The sequence below is a fragment of the Phalacrocorax carbo genome, chromosome 3, assembly GCF_963921805.1.
Source record: "Phalacrocorax carbo chromosome 3, bPhaCar2.1, whole genome shotgun sequence".
NCBI classification, from domain to species: domain Eukaryota; kingdom Metazoa; phylum Chordata; class Aves; order Suliformes; family Phalacrocoracidae; genus Phalacrocorax; species Phalacrocorax carbo.
Genome location: NC_087515.1, coordinates 58,751,306 through 58,776,895, shown reverse-complemented (window position 1 = coordinate 58,776,895; position 25,590 = coordinate 58,751,306). Strand labels below are relative to the sequence as shown.

At 38.9% G+C, this 25,590-nt stretch overlaps 1 protein-coding gene across 4 annotated transcripts in view; it reads left to right on the top strand.

The window, feature by feature from the left end:
• The window catches only part of SYNE1 (spectrin repeat containing nuclear envelope protein 1), a 310,687-nt gene extending 292,255 nt beyond the window's left edge, over positions 1–18,432 (top strand). For 3 of the 4 annotated variants that reach the window (XM_064447054.1, XM_064447052.1, XM_064447055.1), the window contains 10 exons: positions 345–413; positions 2,388–2,530; positions 3,395–3,521; positions 4,661–4,872; positions 6,387–6,587; positions 6,936–7,064; positions 7,432–7,644; positions 8,621–8,713; positions 10,516–10,574; positions 17,461–18,432. In XM_064447054.1, coding sequence (XP_064303124.1) covers positions 345–413; positions 2,388–2,530; positions 3,395–3,521; positions 4,661–4,872; positions 6,387–6,587; positions 6,936–7,064; positions 7,432–7,644; positions 8,621–8,713; positions 10,516–10,574; positions 17,461–17,701 — 1,487 coding nt within the window. In that variant the 3' untranslated portion in view covers positions 17,702–18,432. The remainder of the gene's footprint in view (positions 1–344; positions 414–2,387; positions 2,531–3,394; positions 3,522–4,660; positions 4,873–6,386; positions 6,588–6,935; positions 7,065–7,431; positions 7,645–8,620; positions 8,714–10,515; positions 10,575–17,460) is intronic. The other variant, XM_064447053.1, reaches the window with a different exon arrangement.
• The last annotated feature ends 7,158 nt before the right edge of the window (positions 18,433–25,590 follow it).

Genomic DNA, 25,590 nt, shown 5'->3' with positions numbered 1-25,590 from the left:
CTTGGGTCTTGCTCTCCAGTGAAGTTGGAAATCCTTTCTAAGTGTTTGTACTTTGTGTAATAAATCTTAATAAGTGAAAGTGCCCAAATGAAACTCGTGGGGGAAGACATACTGGTATGTCTTTTGCTTTCTAGGTCATTGCTCTGAAAAGAGTCAGTTTTGCCTGGATATTAAGAGACTTTGCAGCAAGTTCCCTGTGTTTCAGTCTTCACCTTTTTTCCTTCTCCAGAAACAATGCTTGCTATTGGAACCATTTATATATTCCATCCCATGAAAAGGACTCCTGCTGTGAGAAGACAGCCATTGATGAGCTGTCATTTTAGACTGTGCTTTTATTTTTTCAGATGTAGAGATCCCTGAAACTCTTGAGGCCTATGTAACACTCACAGAAAACGCACTCAAAAATACCTCTGGTAGGCATCAAAAAAGACTAAGCGTAGCCAGATGCAAATACCACAGTGCACAAGCATTACTTCTTTCTCTACTCTTAGCATCTGCTATACTTCTCACAACTCACAAGATAAATATTTCTTACATGGCAGCATTGGCATGTTAATGTAAAAGTATCCTGCTTTACTACTGCGCTTAAAGGTATCATTAGGTGCATGGACGAAACAATTATGTTTGAAGTATTGGCCCTCCCACCTTGGGTAACTAGACTAAACTGCTCAGTAGGTTACTCTGATTGGTCTTTATTCTCTGGAGTCCCTCAACAGACTTAATACTCTGTTACACCTCTGAGAGAAGAGTGGTTTCTACAAAGATTAAAGGCAGAAGGAAAACACATAGAGCAATACCTAATTGTTTGATTTTGCACTTATTTATTTTAACACAGCCAGAGCTTGGATTATTACTTGGATATAAACTTTTAGGTTAGTTGTTGTTTCGTGTGATAACGATGCCAAGGTGAGGTACTGTAGTACAATGTCTTTTTCTTAGTCTTCTATATTGGAAGATGAATATTTTATGTTGCATTTTTACACAAGATTAGACCTACTGTTTCATTTGTCACATGACTCTCCCAGAGGGATTACACACACTTACAAATACCTTCTCTCATGATTTCACAGTTTTCCTCTTTTGAAATGACAACTTCATTACAAATTTGAAATAACATGCATTTAAAATCTCAGCATCTGTTGCACACACTTCAGGTTCACTGTCCATCTTTTTCCCCAAATTAGTGAAAAAATATTATGATTGATTAAGAGTATAAATAATGGCATTACATATAGAAAAATGTGTGTAGCTTTCTGACCTGTGAAGGTGTTGAAAGTAGTGAGGGAAAAGTAGTACTGAGCACTTTGTTCTGTCCATTTGGGGTGAGGCAGTGTTTTGTATGACAAAAGATTAACCATACAAGAGGCTCCATTTTCTGTAATTAGGTGGACAAAAGTCTCCCTTTCTCTTTTTAATTGTGTCTTTATGAACAAATTCAAACTGTCTTTGTAAACAGATGGAAATCAGGCACAGTCATAGAATATGGATAAGAGGGATCTCATGTGGTCCTCTAGGCTGCAGCCTGCTTCAGATTAGAATTGGCTGTAGTTAATTCTTGTCACAGAATTCAGCTGACCTCTCTGTGGAAAATACAAGTTAGTCCTGCTTCAGAAACGTTGGTATGAGTTCCAAATGGCTTGGATGAATAATACTATCTTGCAGATCTGTTAAGCGTAATCTTTGTCAAATGCCTTATTGGAAAAATGCTATAAATTTTGCTGCTGAGTGTGGTTGTCTGAATCAGTCATGAACTACTTGCTCTGGGCCTTCAAGATGTCCAGTCATCTAAGGACCTTGAGAACATTATAACAGTGTCACTTAGCATTTGTATACCACTTTCAGTCTCCAGATTTGTGTACAAATAGGATCCTTTCACGTAGATCGAAATTCCACTATTTTTAAGTTCAGTTCTACAAAGACAAATGAAGTGAAATAAAATTTTAACACACATCTGGATCAGGAGTTTGGGACACAAGGTTTTATTTGAGAGTGTTTGTGAAAGGGAGCAAGGCGTTCTCCAAACTCAGTGAGGTTAGAGCGCTCTTTGCCGTGATCTTTCCCCTTCAGACAGGTGAAGCATTCTCTGAGGGAAAGAGTCACTTTAGAATAGTTTGCGAGCCTGCTTTAAACTGTGGACTCTTTGATAGTATGCTTATGGCAAGCATGTTCACTGGTGTAGTCATCTGTCCTCTGAAGGTTGCTAACACCCTCTAATGTAACTAGTTATCAGTTTGCTTTGACATTGTACCACTTATACTGCTGCAATCACATTTCTCCTTGCTGTCTAATCTAGATAGTATTCCTGATATTTTTTCTGCCTGCACAAAAGATAAAAAAACTTTGGGAGAACTTGGGTGACGGTCACTTTTTTGGGTTTTTTGCTACAGGAGAACCTAGTGCCCTGGAAGCACATATCCGACAGCTGGACAAGGCCTTAGACACCAGTCGTTTCCAAATACAGCAAACGGAAAACATCATACGCAGCAAAACACCTACAGGACCAGAGCTGGATTCCAGTTACAAAGGATATGTGCGTTTATTTTTGAGCACAAGTCAAATAACCCCTCCAGGCTTAGATTTGCTATTGCAAGAAATACAGCTGTTTTAACAAAGCAATTAAATATTACTGCTTCTTAGACTTACTCACTCGTATGGTTGCTGCCCTTAACCACATGCTGTTGTTTTTGCTATTCGTGTGTTTGCGATAGCGTAAGATTATAAGAACATGACACTAAGGAATTTATTTTCCTATTACATTTTTGCAAATGTCCAAAAGTACTTTCTCACCCATGTTTCTGTACATCTAATGATGACATGCTTGTTTAAAATTCCTCTTCTTTTAAAAGCAGGTTTTATAGCTTCATGCACAGTATTCATCTTGCTGATGAATTTTAAACACACATCATGTAAGCAAGGTTGCATGTATGGAATCCATGATTAAAAAGCTTTCTTAAAGAGTTTTTCTGGAAGGAAAAATACCTCTCTCTAATAATTCAAATAATTTTATTACTGACAGAATTGAAAGATTAGCCACTTGGATGCATAGTAATATTTTCACACTTATTTTTATTTTATTCATCACATCGTCTAATGGCTTTGCCATAGTGTCCTAACATTTAGAATGGATGGTACCTAAAGTAATCCAGCAGAATTTGGCATAGTGGCACTGAGTTATTTCTACTTAGTCTGAACTTATGCTTTAAGCCTTTATTGTCTCCATGTATATTTCTTTGATAGTATCAGGACAGGTTGTTATAGTTACTAGATTTTTATCTTCACACTTACACCTCCTTTTGGAAAATTTTGGAAGTTGCATTGTAATTTGCATTTTCTGTGCAATTAATCCGGAAAAGTGCATATTGAGATGGCTTTTTTTGTTTGTTTGTTAACATAGATGAAGCTGCTAGGTGAGTGCAGTGGAAGCATAGACTCAGTAAAAAGGCTTGGATATAAACTGAAGGAGGAAGAAGAAAAATTATCTGGACTTATTAACCTGAACAGTACTGAAACACAAACAGCTGGTAAATAACATTTTGTTCTTTGATGGAAAGCAACTATGAAAAGTAGCAAACATTTTTCTGAATAAAGACTTGGTATTATTTACTGACGTATATATTTGCATGACTCTGTCTGTTGCCATGTTCTGTTTAACATCTCTTAATAGGATTAGCAAGGAATAGTAAGTATTCCTTATATATGCCATAAAAAGAGATTAGGCAAACAAGTGCATTTTAAGAACTCCTTCGTATCTTGAAACATAACCCTAAGCCTTTTGGAAAGTCCCTGTGGATGCAATGCATTTTTGGTGAATGTTTTCTGATGAAAAAAATGTTGCTTATATTGCTGAACAAAACACACAAGACAACATTCGTTTCGTCTAATATTAGCTTTCACTTCTAATACTACCTGTCTACAGTACAGAAATCACCTGGTAGAAGTATTTACCTGACTAATTTTTAGCATCAGCTGTAGATTGGAGGTATTGCATTGTAAAAACATGGATTTGATCCAAAGAGTATAAAAACAACGTCTCCATTCTTAGCTTGGCAAGATATGCTACCCATTCATTCTTTTTTATTTTGGTTTTAAAAATTTTTTTATTTTAAGTTGATGGAGTGATCCAATTTGTCCTTTGCCATAGCATTTCAAGATAACTAGAAGAAGAAATAGCCCTTAATTTATTTCTTTATTAGCACTGATATTTATGCAGTGCATCAGCGGTAGCTTAGGCGAATGTAGTGAGGCATGAGTATTAAATTGTGATAGATACAAATACCCGTGAAAATAATAATAAATATGTGGCTAGTTAGACATATTCAGGTTCCTTGTCCAGTTTGCATTTATAATAATTTATTATGTCTTTATACCAGCATAACCTGTTTTAGAGACCTGCATATATCAACTTGATTCTGTTCTTAGACGCCTGACATTTAATGTGGCAAAATTGCCTGCTGCCTGGAATCACCCAGATTCTTCATTGCTTCTCTCTCACATCACATTCTTCAACCTAACTTAGTTTTCAGTGTGGTGTTTTGTGTGTTAGGGTTTTTTGGTTTTTATGGAGCATTTTTTTTGTCCCTCACAGGATTCAACTGATGCAATTGTGTGTGTGGCTGGTGGTTTTTTTTGCTTTTGTTGAATTTGGTGTTTATCATTCCAGGTGTAATTGACCGATGGGAATTAATCCAGGCTCAAGCTCTAAGCAAGGAGCTGAGGATGAAGCAGAACCTCCAGCAATGGCAGCAGTTTAACTCTGACCTTAATAGCATTTGGGCTTGGTTGGGAGAAACTGAAGAGGAGCTGGAGAAGATCCGCCGCCTTGATCTCAGCACTGACATACAAACTATTGAGCTCAGAATTAAAAAACTGAAAGTGAGTTTTATTTCTCTTTTCCATGAGTTACCTTGTAAGCAGACCTGAGCACAGCAGGTACGTTGAAGAGGTTGCCAATAGCTGCAGCTGGTTTGCTCCAGTCTACACATTGCAGGCTACTGCTGATAGCTGAAGTAACAGGGAAAGTGATTTTATGAATCACTTTTTGGCAAGAAAATGGCGTTTACTATATAATCCAAATGACTTTTTAAAATAGTAATTCTATGACAATTCTGTAATTCCAGAATGTACAGCTAATTGCTGATGTCAGCCAAGCTGATGGAAGGAAAAATAAAAGCCCAGTTAAATCAAATCTCTTCTAGTCAAACTGGTAACAAAACAGCTACTTTAAAAGAAATGCCTCACTGGGACATATTACTTTGTGTGGAGGGAGGAGAGGGTGCCCAAAGGGGTTGTAGCCTACCCACTGCTGTCACCAGGACAACGCAGGAAAAATTTGGTGACATTTTGCAACATTCCTGTTTCTTCTTCTGTCATCTCAGATGCATCAGGATCTGAATGCTGCCTTTGTGATCTCTCCTGGATATTTTACAGCTATGGAGATCTGCAGATGTGATGGTCCACAGCTTCATGTTCAGTTACTAGGAACTTACAAGCTTGGGCACAAAAATGAGGGAGCCAATGTCAAAACGCACTGTGCTCCATGCTAGGAATGAGGTGGACAGATAGTAAAGACTGTTTCCGGCAGTGATCCATCTAAAGCATATTAATGCTGATCTTCACTGGAATCCAAATATAGCTGCCATAAGTACTACAAAGGTCACTGTGACATGGGGCTTTTAAGTAAATGCTGTAAAGTAGGTGGAAAAGGGGGCATTTCATAAGAATCCTGTTCTTATCTCACCCGCTCTTGGAAAGCCTATTAGTGCTCTCCAAACCAAAAGAGGTGGGGTTTCTTTTGTGGCTTCCAATGTAAACAAATCAGAGTTTTTATACACATCTTGCTTCTATAAATTGGAGTAAGTTGTTTATACTCTTTGTGTGTTTTCTTTTCCCTCAGTAAAAGCTTTTATTTTAAAATACTGTTGACAGCAGTTTCCACTTGAAAATATGTTGGTTTTTATGTTTATCAGCAAAACTGAGAAGTGAGGGCAAAAGTTTTATTATAAGCTAAACTACAGTTGTCTTAAATCTCTTTAAATTTTGTTGGGCCTGTTCTGCCTTTAAAATATCTGAAACATGAGGCAGATCTTTAAAATTCAACTATGACTTTAGGCTTTTAAAACTTTACAAGCTTAATTGGCTTGGTTCTAGTTTATGCTTACAGTAAAATTTTAGTAGATGTTAAAGAATGAACATTTGCAGAGTCACCAAGTGAGCACAGAAATCTCATATCCAGAGTAAAGAGACTGTTACAGTAAGGTACCATTCTGCAGTTGCTGATGGCAAATCATCGCATTCTTGGGGTGCCTTCTCCGCTCGGTTCTTCTAAAAGTCACGTTTTACCGACTTCCATCCTTTCTTCCCCCATCCCATTTTGTCTTATGATCAAGGAGCTGCAGAAAGCAATTGATAACCGCAAAGCGATCATCTTATCCATCAATCTGTGCAGCTCAGAGTTCACGCAGTCAGACAGCGAAGAGAGCAAGAAGCTTCAAGAGCGCCTGTCTCAAATGAATGTGCGCTGGGACCACGTATGCAGTATGATTGAAGAGTGGCGCTGCTCATTGCAGGATGCATTAATGCAGTGCCAGGTCTGTATTGCTCTTATTTTAAACTGTCAGCATCCCACATATCAAAAATGTAAACCATATCATTGTCTGGTGTGCTCATTATCCAGTCTGAAACTTGCCCAAGCAAGCCAAAGTACAGCTTTGGCATGTGTTTTCTGAAAGATACACCTGCACTACCTGAAGCATGTATTTCCAGCCCAAGATTTTTCTAAATTTGTCATCTCTGGGATAGTATGCTAACATACTATTCTACACGTCCTTGTAAGTTATGTTATTTAGCCAGTAGGACGGATCACAGGATAAACTAAAAACCTGAATTTTACTGGAATTTTCTGCTGTGCTATTAAAATCATGACTCATCACTTGCAGGATTTCCATGAAATGAGCCATGGTTTGCTGCTTTGGTTAGAGAACATTGACAGAAGAAAAAATGAGATTGCGCCCATTGATCCAAACCTGGACTCAGAAATGCTGCAGGACCATCACAGACTTCTAATGGTAGGTCTACAATCACCCCTTTCTCTCCCAAAACACATCATCAAAAGAACACCTAATCAGATTTATCTGTCTCTTGAGAGTTAGCATTGTACATTGCATGGTAAGACACAGCTGTGGGACCGGTGTCAGTAACTAACTTCACTGTGGTAGAGAACGCTACTCACTTCTGTTAGTAGCATAACTCGTGATTTAAAATCTCAGGCAACCACTAGGCTGCTCTCTATCTTCCTGTCAGATTAGAAATTTTTATTGCTTCTCTTTTCTTTCCATTTCATTAATTTCAAATGTCCAGTCTTGTGAGTTCCAGCTTTTTTCCTTTTCTTTTTTAACTTCCATTAAAAAAATCTGGTGCTTGCCTTGGCAACAGCAAATCAGACGTGAACTGCTGGAGTCTCAGCTGAAGGTGGCGTCACTGCAAGATATGTCCTGCCAATTGCTAGTCAATGCTGAAGGCAAGGACTGTCTTGAAGCCAAAGAAAAAGTGCATGTCATTGGAAACAGACTGAAGCTCCTCTTGAAAGAGGTCACACGTCATATTAAAGACCTAGAGAAAATTCTAGACATTTCAAGTAGTCAGCTGGTAAGTGACATCTTTTTATTCCTTGCTGTTTGTTGGGCACACACTTCCAACTCTTTTACTGCCTTTCTCTGATCAGTGCTGTTGGCTGCACTGTTTCTGTTGTCTGCAATACTTATCAAGATAGTACACATGTAATCTTGAATATCATAAAGTAATCATACACTTCATAATGTAAACATCTCTTTTGTGATATGGTGGGGTTTTTTAATCCCATAATTTTTTGGCTAATTAGTGTAGCAATAAGTATTGAACATCTTGGTTTGTTTATCCTGCCATTACTGATTCAATCAATTGGCAAAGTATGTGAGATAATTATTCTAGGTGCAGTACTGAAAATTATAGTGTGTCAGTTGTCACTGGAAAGGAAGATAATGCTTGATCTGTCAAAGAGAAAAGAAAAAGCATAAAATAAATCTTGTAATAGGCTAACAAAACTCTCATAGTGCCTTCTGAGCTTTAAGCTGTACTCCAAATGCTTTCAAATTATCGTGTATCTCAGGGTATTTGAGACATAGTTATGCATGCGTCTTTGCCAACAATGGCAGGTATAAAGATTTCAAGGTTCTCCTTTAGTAAACTTTTTTAAAGTCTTGCATTAGCAGAGTGCATAAGGCATGAGAACTCAATTCTTCCCTCCTTCTAGTGAATTTCTGCCTGTTTAAGGTACCAAACTCTTCTTGTAATTAAAGGCCAATAAAGAACAACTGGTTTTTCCTATGTATTGACTTCGGTGGAAAATGTGTTACCTAAAGCAATTAAGAGTTTTAACTACTTATTTGCTTTTCTTTTCCTTCAGGGCTAACAGAGAAAACATGTAATGCCTTAGCCTTATAAAATTTGGTAACACAATTTAACTGCTTCATTTTATTTGCTTTGGAAGTAACTCTGCTGGGATTTCACTCGGGTTTTTTTTTCAGTTTGCTTACCTGAACAGCTATTTGCTATATTTCTGAGCTCCATTCCTTCTGAACTTTAGGAATTGTCCTCATGGTCCTCTGCTGATGAGTTAGACACATCAGGCTCAGTGAGTCCTGTATCTGGAAGAAGCACTCCAAGCAGACAGAGAACGGTAATTTTGTGTCATATATTTTCTTCCACCTCCTGGGTGGGAAGTCTAGATATCTACAGTAGCTCTAGCCAGCCGGAAGGCCCCACTTCTCACTTGATAGGAAAGGAAATGGCATAAACCAAGAACAAAACACAGCTGCTTTCCCCAACGCTGCTGCATATCCCATCCTGCATGAAATCAGAGGTGGTAAATACTATCTAAAACCAGGGCTGTCAGTGTGGTTGGTTTACCATGGTATGGCATGTTGTGTCTCTTGTATTTTGCACTAGTGATGGCAGCACCCCAAAGTCTGGTCTTGTCTGGTATAATCAGTCCTCCGTTTCTGTTTGGCCTTCTCTTCAGAGCTGCTTCATCAAGACTCTCAATAAGGTTATTTTGTCATTTCTGATGAAGGTTGCAGATGGTCTAATTGAGACTTTGGATGAACAGCTAAGTAGAGCTGAAGGGCATAAAACATTATGCAAAACATCTAGTTGCACAGGACCTAATAAATGGCCATGGTGGCAACTCTGGAGTTGTCTATTTACATCGCTGGCACAAAATCCAAGAAATATAGCTGTACATGCCTAGTACTTAACACTTCCATACTCTGAGCCCAAAATGGAACTGCAATTATTTTGTCTTTTTCTGCAATTCTATTGGTTGATTACTTTGCTTTTTTCCTTAGTTCTTAAAACAATCAGGTTGGTTTTGTTTGGGTTTGTTGTTTTTATTTTCTCCATTTGCACTTTTTGTATAGCCTCTAAGTTCTGTCTTGATAAATTTTATGGCTCTTAAAATTGATTTCTTTTTTTTACATTCACTAGTTTCCTTTTAGATGCTAGTATGAGAATGTAAAGGAACACTGGCTTTTCAAAAGGAGAAAGAATATAAACCTTAACATTTTATTTCAGAGGTCAATGCTTTTATCTTTTGAATTTAAACTCAAACAACTAATAAAAGTGCTGATACCACAGATGTAAGCGGAGGATGCCTGACCATTACAGGAAATGGAGAAGTATTTTACCATAAAATCTTTGTCTAAAGAGCATGTAGAATTTTAAGAGATTTCATCTTAACATTTGAATAAACATTTGTCTCTCTCTAATTTGCTAGTGTTAATGTACGTGACTACTTTTTTTTCATTTTTGTCCATAATGTATAGCTTAGTTGTATAATTCTTTGGGGTCTGGTTTTTAAATTTCTGGGTTTTATACCCACAGTTTTGGAGACTGAAGTGTTGTGCCAAATACACTGATGCTAAATAAATAAATACTAATACCAAAAACACAATCAGAACTATAATTATCTAACTCTTAAATATTCCAGCAAATAGTTGTGAGTGCAGAAATGCACCTACAGTTATTTGGCCTTCAAAATTGTGGGGAGGATAGGGACTGAGAAGAGGCCAGACTTATCAAAGCAGGCCCTTGGAACCTTTTTCATTGAGAATATTAGTTTTACTGCATTTGCATTTTGAAATACATATATTTGCCCATATTCAACTCAATTTTTTTTCTTTTCATATTACAAATTGAGCTAAATTTGTAGTGACTTTTTTTAAATCCAGAGCTACTCTTCATACATGTAATGACAAAACAGTTATTTTCAAGTTCACTGTGTATGTTCCAATCATTTCCATACTCAGCTAGGCGCAAAGAAAAGCCAGTTTCCTTGGTTCATGGGTATTGATCACTTCGTTTGATTTTTATTTTTTTTTATGTTTCCTTTGCTGCACTTTTAATTTAGTTTCATCAGTAGCTTGTCTTTATTTGCCTGGACTGAACATTCTTCTTTCTTTACCCCCTGTTCATTGCAAACAGCCACGGGGCAAATGTAGTCTCTCACAGCCTGGACCCTCTGTCAGCAGTCCACATAGCAGGTACCTTATTCTCCTGGTTTCCGCACTCTGTTCTAGAACCCCAAGAGGATGATGGAAATTGGCCGTGATTCCTCTCGGTCCGCACTGACTCAGTCAGGTGGCCAGGACTTAAACAAGTGAAAACTTCCCTTTTGTTAACAGTTTGGCAAAAGGGACTCTCAATTAATTCAAATTATTTAAGTAGAAATACTGGCTAATCCTTAAACATCTACAGCTTTTGCTTCCCAGGAATGTCATGTAATCAACATTTATTTTTTAACTGATCAGGGTGAGTGTGTGTTTACACTCATGATATTTAATGGTTATTTTATTTTGGCATGATTTAACAGAGATGACAGTAGGTTCATGGCAAACACTTTTTATCATCCTCTTTACCTCTAGATATTAAATTAAGGCAGGTAATAAGCCAATACCATATTCTAGAATTCACAAAACCCACAGACCTGGATGAGACATACTAACATCCTTTACTTTCTTTTTTTTTTCTCCCCCTGAAACGTTCAGTTTGTGGGTTTTCAGTATTTAGGACTCAAAATTAAAAGTCAGAATTTGAGGATTTTGAGACTTGGGGTCACTTTCTCTCCCCTTCCTAAGATGACTACAATATAACGTGCTAACATTGCCATGACTCTTGCGAAGTGCTTGCATCCATGTATTGCTCTGGGAGCAGCACTGCCCCATCTCTGTCTGACCAGTAGAGAGCAGGCTTGCAGCTACAGCTTTTTGCTTTCCACCTTGTCTCCAGCAACCTGTCATCTCTGCAGCTAACAGTGCTTCTGCATTCTTTGTTGTTGTCAGTGTGATGTGTGTGCCTTCACTCTTTCACTGATCAGTTCACTAGCCTCTAGAGTTTAAAAAAAACAAAAAGGAGCAGGCCAATATGTATAAAGAGGATGTCTTCTGCTATTTCAGCATCTTATGCGTTGCAACACCTAAAATAATCAGAAAGTACGATGAAAATATATTTGTTCGTATAGTTAATTCCTAAATCTCATTTATTCTCTACATATTGAAAATTAACTAATTCATTTTTAAAATAACTCCTGTTAAAGTGAAAGATTGGATGTTGGAAAGAAAGCAACACTAGATTTAATACAGTGATTGAGCAATAACCAAGCAGACAAAAAGTACCTGAAAAGTATTAATTTTTTTCATGAGCAAAAATCAAGGTTTTATTCATCAAAATTAGTCTCAAATATAAATGAAATAAAGAATAAAACTGCCTACCATGTAGATATTTGAATAAACACTTCTTAAAAAAAGGTTTGCTTTATATGTGTAGTTAGTGACTATGAGTAAAGTGGCATAGTTGCAAAACCACATAGCACGCCAGATAGAACAGATGGAGTATCTTTCACTGCTTCCACTGGCACTAAGAAGCTGTCTTATTTTTAGGGATTTATTTTTTTTTCTTTGAAACATAAGGAAACCGCATAGAAAACAGGTGATGTGTACACTCCATCTTTCTGTCCGATGGAGAAAGAGAATTAATTTTTCCAACTCCAGCCTGCTATGAAGCTTGGCATTTTGTTTCTTATAGGGAGCGGGAGAAGGGAGGAGTGGGGCTTTACTCTGCAGCCATTAACAGCTGGGAGGATTGGAGGATGTCTTCGGCAGATCAGCATGCTTGCAGTAGCACCGTTGTACTCAAGAAACATATTGTGTGCGTTCTTCTGCTCACCTGTATAGTCAGACCACTTGGGCCAACCTTTTGAGAAGGTTTCTGGTTGTAGGTGCGAGCCGCGGGCTCAAAGAGCAGCTAGCAGTGCTTTGCAGCTTTGAGATCAACCTCTATTTTAGCAGTGGCATTGGTGCGGCACCTTTCAGATCAAGCCTTTCCAGCACTGTTTATTAACACATCTTGTAGCAGTACAATACAATGTTCAATTTGTCATTCAGACAAGCATGGAATACAAATGAGTCACTGCTGAATAGGAAACTTAATCAAATGCGCAAGTCAGACAGGTTGTGGTTGATGTATAAAGTGGTTTTAACTGATAAAGTGGTACAAGCTGTCACTGTGTTCTTTAATATTTTGACATGCCTCTGATCAGAGTACTTTGTGTTTGATCTTGCACTGGATCAGCAAACCCTGTTAGAGTTTGGTATACAGGAGAACTAAAGGCAATTTTAAAAGGTTTATCACATAGACGGTTGTAAAGGAAAGTTCATTTAAAAATTAGGGGGGGCCGTGTTTTGTGTATAACGAGTGTGATATCGCTTTGCCTTCCCCATTATCACAGCAAAAAGACAAGAATACATAGTGTGATGCTAAGCTTAAACTAGATGTTACATTGTGGATTTAACTAAAGGCTCATTCAAGAGGTATTAGTAATTGTGTGCTAAGCGGTAAAAGCAAATCCAAGAAGCAACTCCTCTTTCTTCATCCGTTTAATAGAGCTGTCATAAATGCACACCTGGATCTGTGCCTGTGGATTTTTTTCAAGTGATTAAAATGTTAAAAAGTTTGAAATAGTGGTTCAGTTTGCTCAGGGATGTTTACATTGTCTCTCTTGAGCAGCTCTATTCAAGTCTTCATGCCACAGTGTCAGCCTCCATTTCCTGCTCTCCCCAAGCTTCCCCAAACGACTAGTGGATCTTTAAAGGTTGCTTGAAGTTCCTGGAGCAGACCAGGCCAGAGCACTCTCCGTGCCTTTGGCCACAAAATGGCAGCCATTGCCACACAGTAGCTCAAACACGAGGTTTGGCCTTGGCTTGCCATGGTTCTTCTCCCAGTTATCTCCTGCACTCTCAGTTAAAGCTTGTTACTTAAACTTCATATTTAACTGGCTTTGAAATGGAAGTATTAATCTTCTTTACAGGGTAAGACAAATCTGAGGCTGGGGTGATGTGATGTTGAGAGCTAGGGAGAGAATCAAAGTCAGAACACAGCCAAACAAGATTGATCACAGAGAGCCTGTTAGTACAGCAAGAGGAGTTGTTGCCTACCTTTGCGGGCAGGGCATCATACCTTCTCCTTCGTAACTATAGCAAACCCTATCTTAAACAATTGGAGTCAGTAGGAGCAAAAAGTCTCTTAGGAGGTTGTTAACAAATATTGTGTCTCTGATTATAGGGAAGTACAATAATTTCCACCTTGAATATATCCATGGTTAGATGTAGTAATTTGGTTTTGTGCCAACATTATCCCTTCCTTTATTTTAACAACTGTTCACTCTTCTTTCTGTCTGTTCTGCACTATTTTATAGAGAGTAGTTTTAGTATCTCTCAGGTTTTATATTGGTAAGCTCAGGTCTTTATTCCCTTCATAGGAAGAATACTCTGATTTTTTACTCCCTTAAGGTTGTGTAAGTTTGAATTAATATTTCAGAATTACATTCATCAAAATGATACAAACTGCTCCACGTGAGATCTGAGTAGTGCCTTACAGAACATCATTAAAACAATCCCTTTTCTCTTCTGGAAGCCTTGAACTGAAATATATTTTGAAATTTCTTTTGTCCCTTTTCACAGCTATTCATGAGCCACATTATTGGTTTGTGGCTATCCTCTGTCAAAAGGCTCTAGATTCTCTTCATCGTCTTCAGAGTGTGAACTTCCAAATTTATAGCAGAAGTTTTCATTGCTACCTTAAGTACTGTAATCTTAAACTCCTTGAGCTACTTCTTAAACCTATTGGATTCACCCACGTTTTTCTGTGCAAGAAGGCAATCTTATTTTGTATTTGCTTCCAACTTCTGTCATCATACAGATGATATTTGCTGTTCTTATATTTTGTGCCATAGTCTTTTCATAAAGATATTAAATCAAGACTCATCCTTGATTAACTCCAGTAATAACATCCTACCAGTCCAGCAGTGCCTCTTTCAGTGTAAGCCTGTTGTCTACATTCCATTAGTCACTTCCCCATTAAACTTACTTTATTTATACCTATCAGCTTCGCTTGAATGGTAAATTCTTCCATTATAATCTTTCAGATGTTTACTGCAGTACAGCTAGATTACTTCAACCATATTTTCCTTGGGAAAAAAAAAAAATCAGTCATCTTTAAAAGAAGGTACTGATCTGAACTGAAATTAAAGTTCACTTTGCCCGTCCGATCTATAGCCTGGTAAATTAGCTTCCCCTCTCTTGAAATGCTTAGGAAAAAGTTCCAATTTCACTGACATTGCAAACTCCCAAAGTAAGGGTAACTGTTGCTTGCACTTCTTCAGTTAATTTATGAGATTTCTTGACATGAAGCTTACTGTTGGCCAGGTCTGCAGCTGTGCCTCCCTCTTTTGTCTAATTAGTAGGAATTGTGTATGGAGCAAGTAGCAGATGGCCTTACTTCCTTCCCTCCTCAAGGGGCCAGTGTGACAAATGCTGGAGCAGTCAGAAGAGAGGCAGCTAAAGATGCAAGCCCAAGAAAAAAAAAATTACATTTTTATCCAGTACTTCAGCATTCCCTTCGCCTGATGGAGTAAACAGGAGTTCTGGCCGTTAGGAAGAGTGAGCCTTTTTTTATTAACAATGTATCTTTTTCACCATCTCTCCTTACCAAATCCATTAAACACTCTAAGCTGAGCCATTCCATTTTTCAGCCAATTATGTAGATTACAGAGGTGTACCTGCAATAAACACAGGCAGTATAGCTCTCGAACCTTTTAGAACTGCCCCTCTGAAGATGTTTTCATAATGTTTCATTATTTGCTTGTTTAATTGTTTCCATGCAGTATTAGAAACCAGTCTTCAACACCCTACTTCACTACAGAAAAAGTGTTTTGAAAAACTTTGCCATGAGCTGTTTTAATTTTTGAACGAAAGTTTATGTTCCTTGTGGAGATCAGCCATGCAGCTTACACATACCATTCCTTTTCTTCTTTTTTGGTAAAACACAAAGCAAAAAGTGCTGGATTGTGCTACTAAAGCCATAGGAAAAGAAAAGAAAAATCGGATGTTAACTTTGCCTGCTCCCTTTTGATTCCTCTTTTTGGAAATTCCCCTTCTAACACCCAGTGTTGCCACAGAGTAACTCTGAGTCAATGAAGGCAATTCAGACTTTTTTCATTATCAGTGAGTAGGTACCAACTGCAGAAATGTGGCCGCCTTTGATTGGGATTACCAACATTTGCACAATGAGAGCCTTGTAAATAGGTAGACTGTGCAATCAAATGGTTGGAAGGTAATTAACCACTCCTTGTTCCCTTTGTTCCTACCTCAGTCCATTAACTTTCTGTCTTGGCATTCTTGGACAATAGAAGTCCTGATCTAATTGAACTTTAATATGGAATGCTCTGATGCTGTTAAATGTGCCATATCCTTTCAATATGTTCTTTATAATACGTGATCTTACGTTACGCAATAAGCAGCTTTCCATCCGGGCTACAATAACGTGGATTCAAACAACGTGCAATCTCATGTTTTGATCATCACTCCTTCCTGGGATATTTAGGTCAAGTTAATCATTTAGCATACCTAAGTGTTTATGTATCTGTTGGTCATCTAAACTTTACCAAATCTGCCTGGCTTTCTTGAAGTCTTCATAGTGGAACGATACACCTATATGAACAAGGCAATAAAAATAATCTCAAGCATAGAAATAAATCTTTTCTGAACATGTAGGAAGGGGACCCTTGCCAAGCCTAGCATAGTTTTGAAGGTGATATTTTGGGTTTCGCATGCTTTCTCATGCAGATTCAGAGTTATTTGGGAGACAGGATCCAAAGGGCAAGGGGAAGGCAAGGAGAGAGTAAGGAACCATTGCCCCCTACTTGCTTTACTGGGGAGCATTTGACCTCAGTCAACAAGCCTGATCTCCCACACCTTCAAGTTGAGACTGAACCCATCCTTATGAGCATTTTTCTCTTAAACCCTGGCGAACCATAGATTTTCTGGGGCTTCATAATCATAGCAGCCACATGGATGTTTTATAACAACATGTCTAAGACAAAATTCATGACCTAATGTCTTAATGGAAGAGTTCTGAAATAAATTATTTGAAGGCTCTAAGTTCTTCCAGTTTTGGCTAGTGCTAAAATACAAAACTTTCCCATGCCATTTAATTAGCACACTGAGACCATCAGAGTTTAACTTGCATAATCACTCTTTTCAGTCATCCATGTATCTCAAAACCTGTCATCTGTGTATTAGAGCTCTGACAGTTTCAGTCAAAAAGCAAAATGTGAAATCTATGTCTTATCCTTCATTAAAAAACAGGTTGTATTTTTGTGCTTAATTTGAAGTGTCCCTTTGGAAATGTTTGTGTTAGGTCTCACTTCTCCCATAGAGAATAGATATGTGCCATTTCAAGTCAGATCCATAGGCACAAGGGAGAAAATCACTCGGAAGGTGATGGGTGATGGTGCCAAGTCAGCTGACCAAGAAGATTTTAACTGCTGATTCAGTGCAAGATTCACAATGTACTTTGTAGAAAATGAGTCCCCGTTACCTGCACATTGGTGTATTTATTAATTGAAGATTGATGTAACCGAATCCTAATGCGTTATACCCTTGTGGATACCATATACAGAAATGAATGTAGAAACTTCTGCAAATCAAATGCAGCTCCCATTTTAAACGAGGAGGCTTCCTTTTTAGACAGTGTGCATTGAACACATGTGACAGGTATGGCCCACCTTTTACTTTCCCCTTCTCTAGAGCACAGTGCTTTAAGTGGAGAGTCTTCCCCATAACTGATGAAGGGGCTGTGGGGTCACAAAGCCCACTCTGTAGTGATCAATTGGTGTTTTCCTATCCAGTCTAGAAATACAGGGTCTCTTAAGAGTGCTAGGGAAATAGCACGTTCAGTGAAAAATACCTCTGCGGTTGTCAGTCAAAGTCTGTAAAACTTGTAAACCAGCCTTCAGGGAAGGCTGAGTGCCCAAGGGCAACCTCTGCTGCAGTAATGTTCTAGTGTATTCACCTGTCCATCCTCTTTTCTCAGGTCCACAAGAGGTGGCTCAGGTTCCTCCCCTTCTGAGGCCGGGCCGGCGTGGCAGCGCCCGTCCTTCTTCCTCAGAGTCCTCAGAGCTGCTCTGCCACTTCAGCTCATCTTGCTGCTCCTGATCGGGCTGGCTTGCCTGGTGCCAATGACTGAGGAGGACTACAGCTGTACTATGGCCAACAACTTTGCCCGCTCTTTCCACCCCATGCTAAAATACATGAATGGCCCGCCTCCATTATGAAGGAGACCCGTGAGACAGCGGGTGACCTTGCAGGATGGTTTTAAAGGGTGACAGGATTCAGTGCGGCAGCTTTACCTACCTGCTGTAGCCACCGCTGTGTCCATATCATTCTCTGCTGGCACTCAGCCAGTAATGCATCAGTATATCAGTATCAAACTGCACAACTTATTACCTGAGTAGCATCGTTTCAATACTCGCATCCTGGGTACTAAGGAGGATGTGATGTGTGTGAGGGAAATGTCCTTCTGTCCAGCATTCTGGATCTTTTAGCCACTTTATATCCAGGTCATTGCCCTGTACTATGCATAGCCAAGGACTTGATACTGTAGACCCTTTCCAGTGTGCTGCTCTAAATGAGCCATTAGCCAGTCTTTATTAAATACCCTCTCAGTATCTACAGTATACAAAATAACCAATGCTAAAGAAATTTTAGAGCATTTGTAACATACAATTTTGAAGGATCTTGTATGGCAATGTATTATTCCCCGTGGTTTCTGTTTCGGGCATGGTATTCTAACTTTTGCTTTGGATGCACAAGGTGTAAATTTGAGAAGCACTTTTTTAAGGTTTAAAAAAAATGGATGTAATAAATAAGATCGTAAAAGGTTTTATGAGGAAAAATGTTGAATGTCAAGATGAAAAACAAAGAACATATTTATGTATGTACAGTTTGCTAAGCCAAGTTTTGTTTGTATTGATTCCTTTGCATTTATTATAGATACCATAAAATATTTTGTCTACGTGCTTTTTAATGACAACTATGGAAACCTCTAAGTTTAGAATGAGATATGTATGGTATAAAAAATTAGAAGACATACATATGCTGCGCTTTTAAAAAGAATTAAAAAATGCTGTAACAAATTAATGGTATTAGGTATATGTTTGAGAACATCTGGAATACTTGGCAAATGGTAAAATACTTGGGAAAGTATCATGGTAGTAGTTGTGCTAATATTGAAAGCTCTCCATATTTTGAATTAATGATTGGTCATTTCAGTTTTTTTTCTCAAGCTGCTTCTTGTTCGTTCTCACACTTGTGTTGTTTCAGTGTGTGTATTTATGGACTCTTTTGCACCCTTTGGCAATTGAGTTTCTACCAGTCAACACTGAAGCAGATTTTTTCCTGTGGGTGCACTGGAAACTCCTTAATCTTCTCCATAGCAGCTTAATACCAAGATAGATGCTTATGCTTTACCAATAGTTACTCTAATGGAATATGCCCAAAACAGAAGCATAAATAGCAGGAAAACAGAACAAATTGAAAACTCATAAATTTTTTTCAGAAATAGTGCAGAAAACTTGCGGTCTGAGCAGTGGCAGGCACTTTGCCCAGCTTACCAGTCAGAACTCGACCAAAACAAGATTCTTTTCAATTTCGAAAAAATACAGAGCATGGCTTTTTAATAAGTTTGGGTTTTTTAAAGCCGTGACACATAATGTGAGTTTTTCCTTTGAGTTAAATGTTTTTACTTAGTATATATTGGCCTACGTAACAGAAATAAAAAAAGCCAGAAGAAAGTACGAGCACATTAATTGCTGTTATGTAAGATTTCTTTTCTGGGATGTCATCATTTGAGCTGGTATGAGGGGACGGTGGTCAGAGGTAGATACCAAAAGCTTCCTTTTCAGATAAGTGTAACGTTAATATTTTCCTGAAAGGATTTTGTATGTCAACAAAATATCTTCTTTGCCTGAGACTCAGACTTGGACTGACACAAGTGTCTATTCTGTTCAAGGCTTAGTTTTCTTCATTGGTATTCACAAGTTATGCTAGGCTAGATTAATATCCATAATTACTGATCCTGAGTAGACAAAGGTAAGGAACACACTTTTGCTGTACAAGGATGAGCTGTTACTTGCAACAGGCATGACAGATTCCATAAAATTGACCCCTCTTTTCTGATATTGTTCTCTTTGGTGACATAATTTAGTCAGTGGTAAACAGTGCACCTATGTAAATAATTTGCTAGCTCGCTCAGACCTGTTAGTCCGGACCTCTGCATGCTTTAGACATCCTTTCATCAGCCAGTCCCCGTTTTCGGTGGTTAATTTTTTGTTGAAAGATATTTTTGAAAGAAAACATTGCAAAGAGTAAAAAGACTAATTTAGTGAAAATAAGGATCTCAGCCTGACTTTGTCTCCTACTTTCCAGCCAACTATTGGTGATCTCATGGAAGTAGATGTTATCTAAAGGGTAGTAGATAGCCTGTGGTATCAGCCCATGGAAAAGCAGCCTGTTGAGGGAACCAGGCAAACACTAAGTGAGACCTCTGTTCATTTCTTATTGTATTTAAAAACTGAGGGAGAGGCAGGGAGGCTTGAAAGGAGTTACTTAGGAGGGAGAGGGGATTGCAAGGAAGAGAGTTCAGTTTGAATGCTCTCAGGTGCAATTAATAAAGTACTTTATCAAAAGTACACAGGGTAGCACCTGGCACGCTTTGAATTGCAACCTGACATTTGAATTTTGCCAGCTATTTTGCCACTCTGTAGCCCCTGCTTCCATTGGTTGTTTGAATGCCTTTCTCACTTCCCTGACACGTAAGGAAGAATGGCCTGTCTTCTGCAGAAGGAAAGCAGATTTTGTACACCTCCCTCATCCCAGGGGAGTTTTGGGGAGTAGTCACTAAAATGAAACGAGGGGGTTCCATCTTGGTCATGATGGTCATGCCTTTTTGTTTTCTCTCACCTCATGAAACACTCAGTCTAGGGAGCATGAGAAAGTGATGAACTGCCAGAGCAGTGGAGGTTAAGCTGCTTAAGTAGGTAGAGGAAAACTGGTGTGAAATCATAGGAACTTTTCATAATTAATTCCTGAAATAGAGTTAGGGCTAAGGGGGAAAAGAACTGATGACAAAGGAAGTAAAGAACTTGGAAGGTCACATCATCAAGTGTCAGCAGCCCTTTCGAATTCTGTGTATTTTTGGCTGATGATTACCCACAGGCCATACATGCACTGTCTCACCGCTGCCTTGCTGATGAACCGGGGGCCAGAGTGTACCTGCTATGCTTTGATTCCTTTCAGATGTTTCAGAGCAAAGCTGCTTCTGTTCATAGCTTCAACCTCTGAACTCTAGCTGTAGAGCTAACTATAGTTTCAACATATTGCCTGTTAATTTGGAAGAGAAGTTAGATGTAGAGAACTTTCTTTTGGTCCTGAGTGATAGAGCAATCCTCCCAGTAAACAGCAAACTCTCTACAATACCTGTGAATAGGGCAGCCACAGACAGTGATTGACAGACATTAGGAAAATGTCATAGACAGGAAAAATGCCTGTTTGTAAATCCTAAATCTCCCATACCTTCAAGGATAGGAATGTCTGTCTGTAAGCTGATGTCTCAAGGGAATCGCAGGCAGTTTGTGCCCGCAGGTTAGAGAATCCCTTGAGTGCCAGCCACTTTCAGGGCTTTCAATCTCAACTCTGGGGGAAAAAAAAAAATCTGACCAGTTAAAGTGGTTTGAGTAATAGGCTCCTCTGAAAGGAATTTCCTGGCCCAGAACCAATTCCATTATGACTTCAAATGTTCTTTTGCAGAACTGGATCTTGATCCTAAAAACTGTCACAAGTCAAAAGCCCTCAAAGTCTTGTGCTGTTTGTGGTTGAGAAATCTGTTTACAACTGATAGCATCTCTCAACATGCTCATCATCATGTGCATCTGAGTGCATCTGTGTGCATGTTCAAAGGCATAACAGAAACTGGTTGTTCACAGTCTTCAAACTACAGATGCTATCAGGATTTAGCAAATGTAGGAGGATTCTGGGAAATAAGAGCAGAGTCAAGGAGAAGAAATGCAGATTTTTAAGAAAGAAAAAAAGAGAGCATTGATCTTCTCACTTAATTGCACTTCCCGTATTTTATGTCGTGTTTAAAGCAATGGACTGTAGAAAGAAGAGCCGGAAATGCCATAGTGAGGTTTGTGTTTAAGCTGGGTGGTCTGGTTATAAAATTGTTCAACTCATCTAAATTGGTGTTTGCCTAAGTTGTGGGGCCGGGAGGAGTTGAAAGGAGGGTGTAATTTGCCTTTTGGCTTTGGGGGAAGAATATGTGTGTTATATCCACAGAGTTCCCTACACAAGGGAACTAGTCCAGGTACTGGCTGGCTGTTTTTAACTTTGGCAGCGATGTTGTGAAGTGCACAATAGCTAAGTGAACTCTATTGTTCTTGCACTATTCGGCCATAATTAGACGTAGAGGGACATAGATATGAAACCTATATTTGGGAGAAGTTATGCTTGTTTTAATAATATTAAGAACATTGGAATATTCTAATAATATTCCACAATAAAGAAATCAATAGGAATTATTTAGAGAATTAATTTGTCTTCCCAAAAAGCCGTGGATAAAAATATGCGAAACAAGATAAAAGGAAATTAATAACTGCAAGCTTAACACTGAAGACTTGTCATAGACTAAGCCTGGTTAAATGATAGAAATCTGAATTGTATTAAGTGATTGCTCTAAAAGCAGACAGGAACTGAAAGCTGTGGCTTCTGTTGTTTAGTGCCACTTAATATATCACTCAAAAAATGAACTGGTCAAAACTGCTTGGTTCAGTAAAAGTCAAATAAAGGCCTGAGACATAGCAAATGGATTTGACCACAATGAGGTCTGAATAAAACAATGGCTCATTTAATTTTTTGAAGAGAGAGGCAGTTTTAGGAAAGTGTTGGCCATTTCTTGTATCGGAGGTGGCCTTGGGGGAGGAGGGGTACGCCACTGAGCTCTCCTGTGTCAGAGATGATGCAGATGTGGATGTAATTTGCACAAAGGTTACTCTGGTCAGGCTTTTTGCATTTTCAGGCGCGTTATAATTCCTGGGAGAGTGCTTTATTGATGTTGTAATTGTGGGGCTTTTTCATTCCATTGTTTTTAGAAAGGATGTTTTAAAAGACAGCTGGAAGGAGAGCTATCAGAGTCTACTTTTTTATGTAAGTGCTCACAGCCTATCCATGTGTGTAGTATTCCTTTTATAAATAATTCAAACATTGTCTGAGAGGCTCTCCTGACCATTGAGCTGCAGGTTAAAACACATGGTTGCAATTTTGACTCCTTTGCTAAAATTGAAGCATTGTGCAGCCAGCTGTGCAGACCGTGGGGGCAGTGGGAAAAAAAAGTACTGGAAGAAAGCATGATGCTGTAGCATTTTGGTTGAGGTAGATAGATACAAAGACATTTTGGAACTGAAGTTTCTTCTCCTATTTTGAGATTTAACATAAACAAAAAATAATCCTGCAAAGACAGACTGGAACTCAAACTTTTCTGCTTTCATAGGAATGTCTAAACTTTTAAGCATTTATGTGCCTACTGTGACTCTCACTGCAATGCGGGTAGCACTTGCTTCTTACATCTACAGTGTAACATACTTGTTTCACCTTTCCTCAGACGACACAGTTTCGCAAAAGATAAGTGGAAAATAAAAAAAGACATCTGACAAGAAGCAAATCTTTCTGGCTTGGAAAGGAGCACAGATTTTTTTTGCGTAGGGGAACTAAATATCTTGCAGTCCCAAACGTGTTACAAAGTCTGGCTAAAAAAAATCCTGAAAGCATAACTTTTCCTCACATGCACGTTTTTCCACTGGTTAAAATGGTAATATATTGGAGTCATGCACAAATGTGTAGGAATGGAAAACAACAGGAGATGAATTTTATATCGCTTTTATGCCTACAGAAATGAAGATATTAGCAAAGTGACACCTAAATACTGCAACACGCTGATCTGACAGTGACATGAGAGCTAGGCTAGCCTTGCTCCTGCTGAGATAAGTGCCAAATGTTATTATTTTGATGGTCAATTTTCCTGAAGACTTCATGAACATTTTTATACTTGAGCCTCTGTGTCTGCAGGACGCCATGGTGAATGGTAGTAATAGGAGCCTGGCTGGGCATAAGAAAAACCATGCACACAGTGCCCTTCCGTCGGCATTCTTTCTCTGTGGGCGTACTAAAGAGTGGTATTTTCCATGTTTGGATTTTCCTCTCCTCTCCACTGCCTGGGTGGCAGAGACAAGCAGTGTAATGCAGAGGAAAGAGACGTAAGATTTTCCAGCCTAAGAAACAGCTGCTTCATGGGGTTTTTAATGTGGCACTATCTGGATTAAAAAAAAAAAAAAAAGTCCACCATTCAATTTTAGAGACTAAGCGTGGCCACGAGGCTTTTAAAAAGCATGGGTGCCCCACTGACTGAGAACATCAAGTTGTAGGCCATGAAGAAGCTGGTGTCATTGCGTAACAAGGGGATTGCCTTAATTAACAGAGAAGTAAAAGCAGACAGATACGTTCTTCGATGATGCCTTAACTTTCTGATTAGTTAAATAGGATAAAATGCACTAGAACAAGACATGCATCACTTAGATGTTAGGAAAGGGAGAACGCAGGCGTGTGAGGGGAGCCCAACACATACGGCAGTGGGCATGTATATGGGCTCCCTCGAGGGAGTAGGCAGCTGCTCCGCAAGGTTTTGGGTATGTAGTGAGGTAAGTGAGAGTGATGGGCTCAGTAAAGGTGAGCAAGGAATTTCAGCCACAAGAGCTCTGCAGTGAAATAGAAAGATATGTCCTTGCTGTATGATTTGTCAAATTATTTCAGCCAACAGACATAAGAAATTGGGAATGAAGCTGGAGTCCCGGCTGGTTCCTGGCTGTGGAAATGTGCCCAATGCCTGGCTGCAGAGGCCCTTTTCCTGGTGGGTACCTCCTCTGGGGGTCTGAGCAAGGTGACATCCACCTTCTCCCATCACTGAAGACACATGATGGGAGGGATTGAAGAAGAGGGAGACAGACTCATTTCAGTTGTGCCCACCGAGAGGGCACAATGGGAGAGGCAATGGGCACAAATTAAACCACATGAAATTTCATCCAAGCACAGGAAAATATTTTTTAATGTGAGGATGGTCAAACACTGGAACAGGTTGCCTAGAGAGGTAGTAGATCTCCTTTTGTGTCTATTCAAAATGCAATTGGACATGGCCCTGAGCAGTGTTCTTGTAGGTGACCCAGCTCTGAGCCAGGAACTGGACTAGACAATCTTCAGAGGTGCCTTCCCAGCTCAGCCGCACGGTGATATGTGTGGGTCACATTGTGCTACGGAAAGAAGTGGGCAAAAGACTGCTTAATCTCAGGTGTTGTGCGAGCATTTGTCCATTCAAATTATTACAATTTTTGCAGATGTAAGTGCGCTCAGATTTTAGCTGTTCAGTTTTCAATTTAGGTGTCAGGTCTTTGATTTTGCAGGAGCATTCTGCTGTCTAGCTGCTTTCTTGGATTAAGCCTGTGAGTTCAGTATCATGTAGCAGTTGTCCTCTTAAGCCAGTTCTCCAAGAACCATAAGAGCACTTGACCTCAGTGCTCATTTGGTCCTCTGGATAAAACAATTTTATAAAGCCGTTGAATGTTGTCAGATTTTGAGTCAGCATTGAAAATTATTTTATTATTTTGAGCACATGTACATGTGTAATTAGTTCATATTACTCCGGCCCGCCCTTTCATGGCCAAAGTAGCAACTGTGAATCAAGCTTCTTGTCAGAAAAGCATGTTGCAAAACAGTCATATGGTTTGGAACCATTGCTCAGTTCTACTCGGCACTTACAAATCCCAACAGTCCCCAGCTTTCTTTTGGAGTCTGAATAGTTATTTGCTTTCTTGTTTGGCAAGCTATAGGGTAAGGTTTCACACAGACAAAGTATATTGCCTGTCTTGTCTTAATCATTGAGATGATAGTTAGAATTAAGGTAATAATCTTACAAATTTTTCTTTATAAGTTAGGAACAGTGAAACATCGCATAAAAACAAAGAGCTTTTACGTATATATTAATGTAGAAAAAGATAAGAACCTGTAACCAATAGTCCCACTCAGAACCAGCACAACACAGAAAATATATGAAAAAAATCAA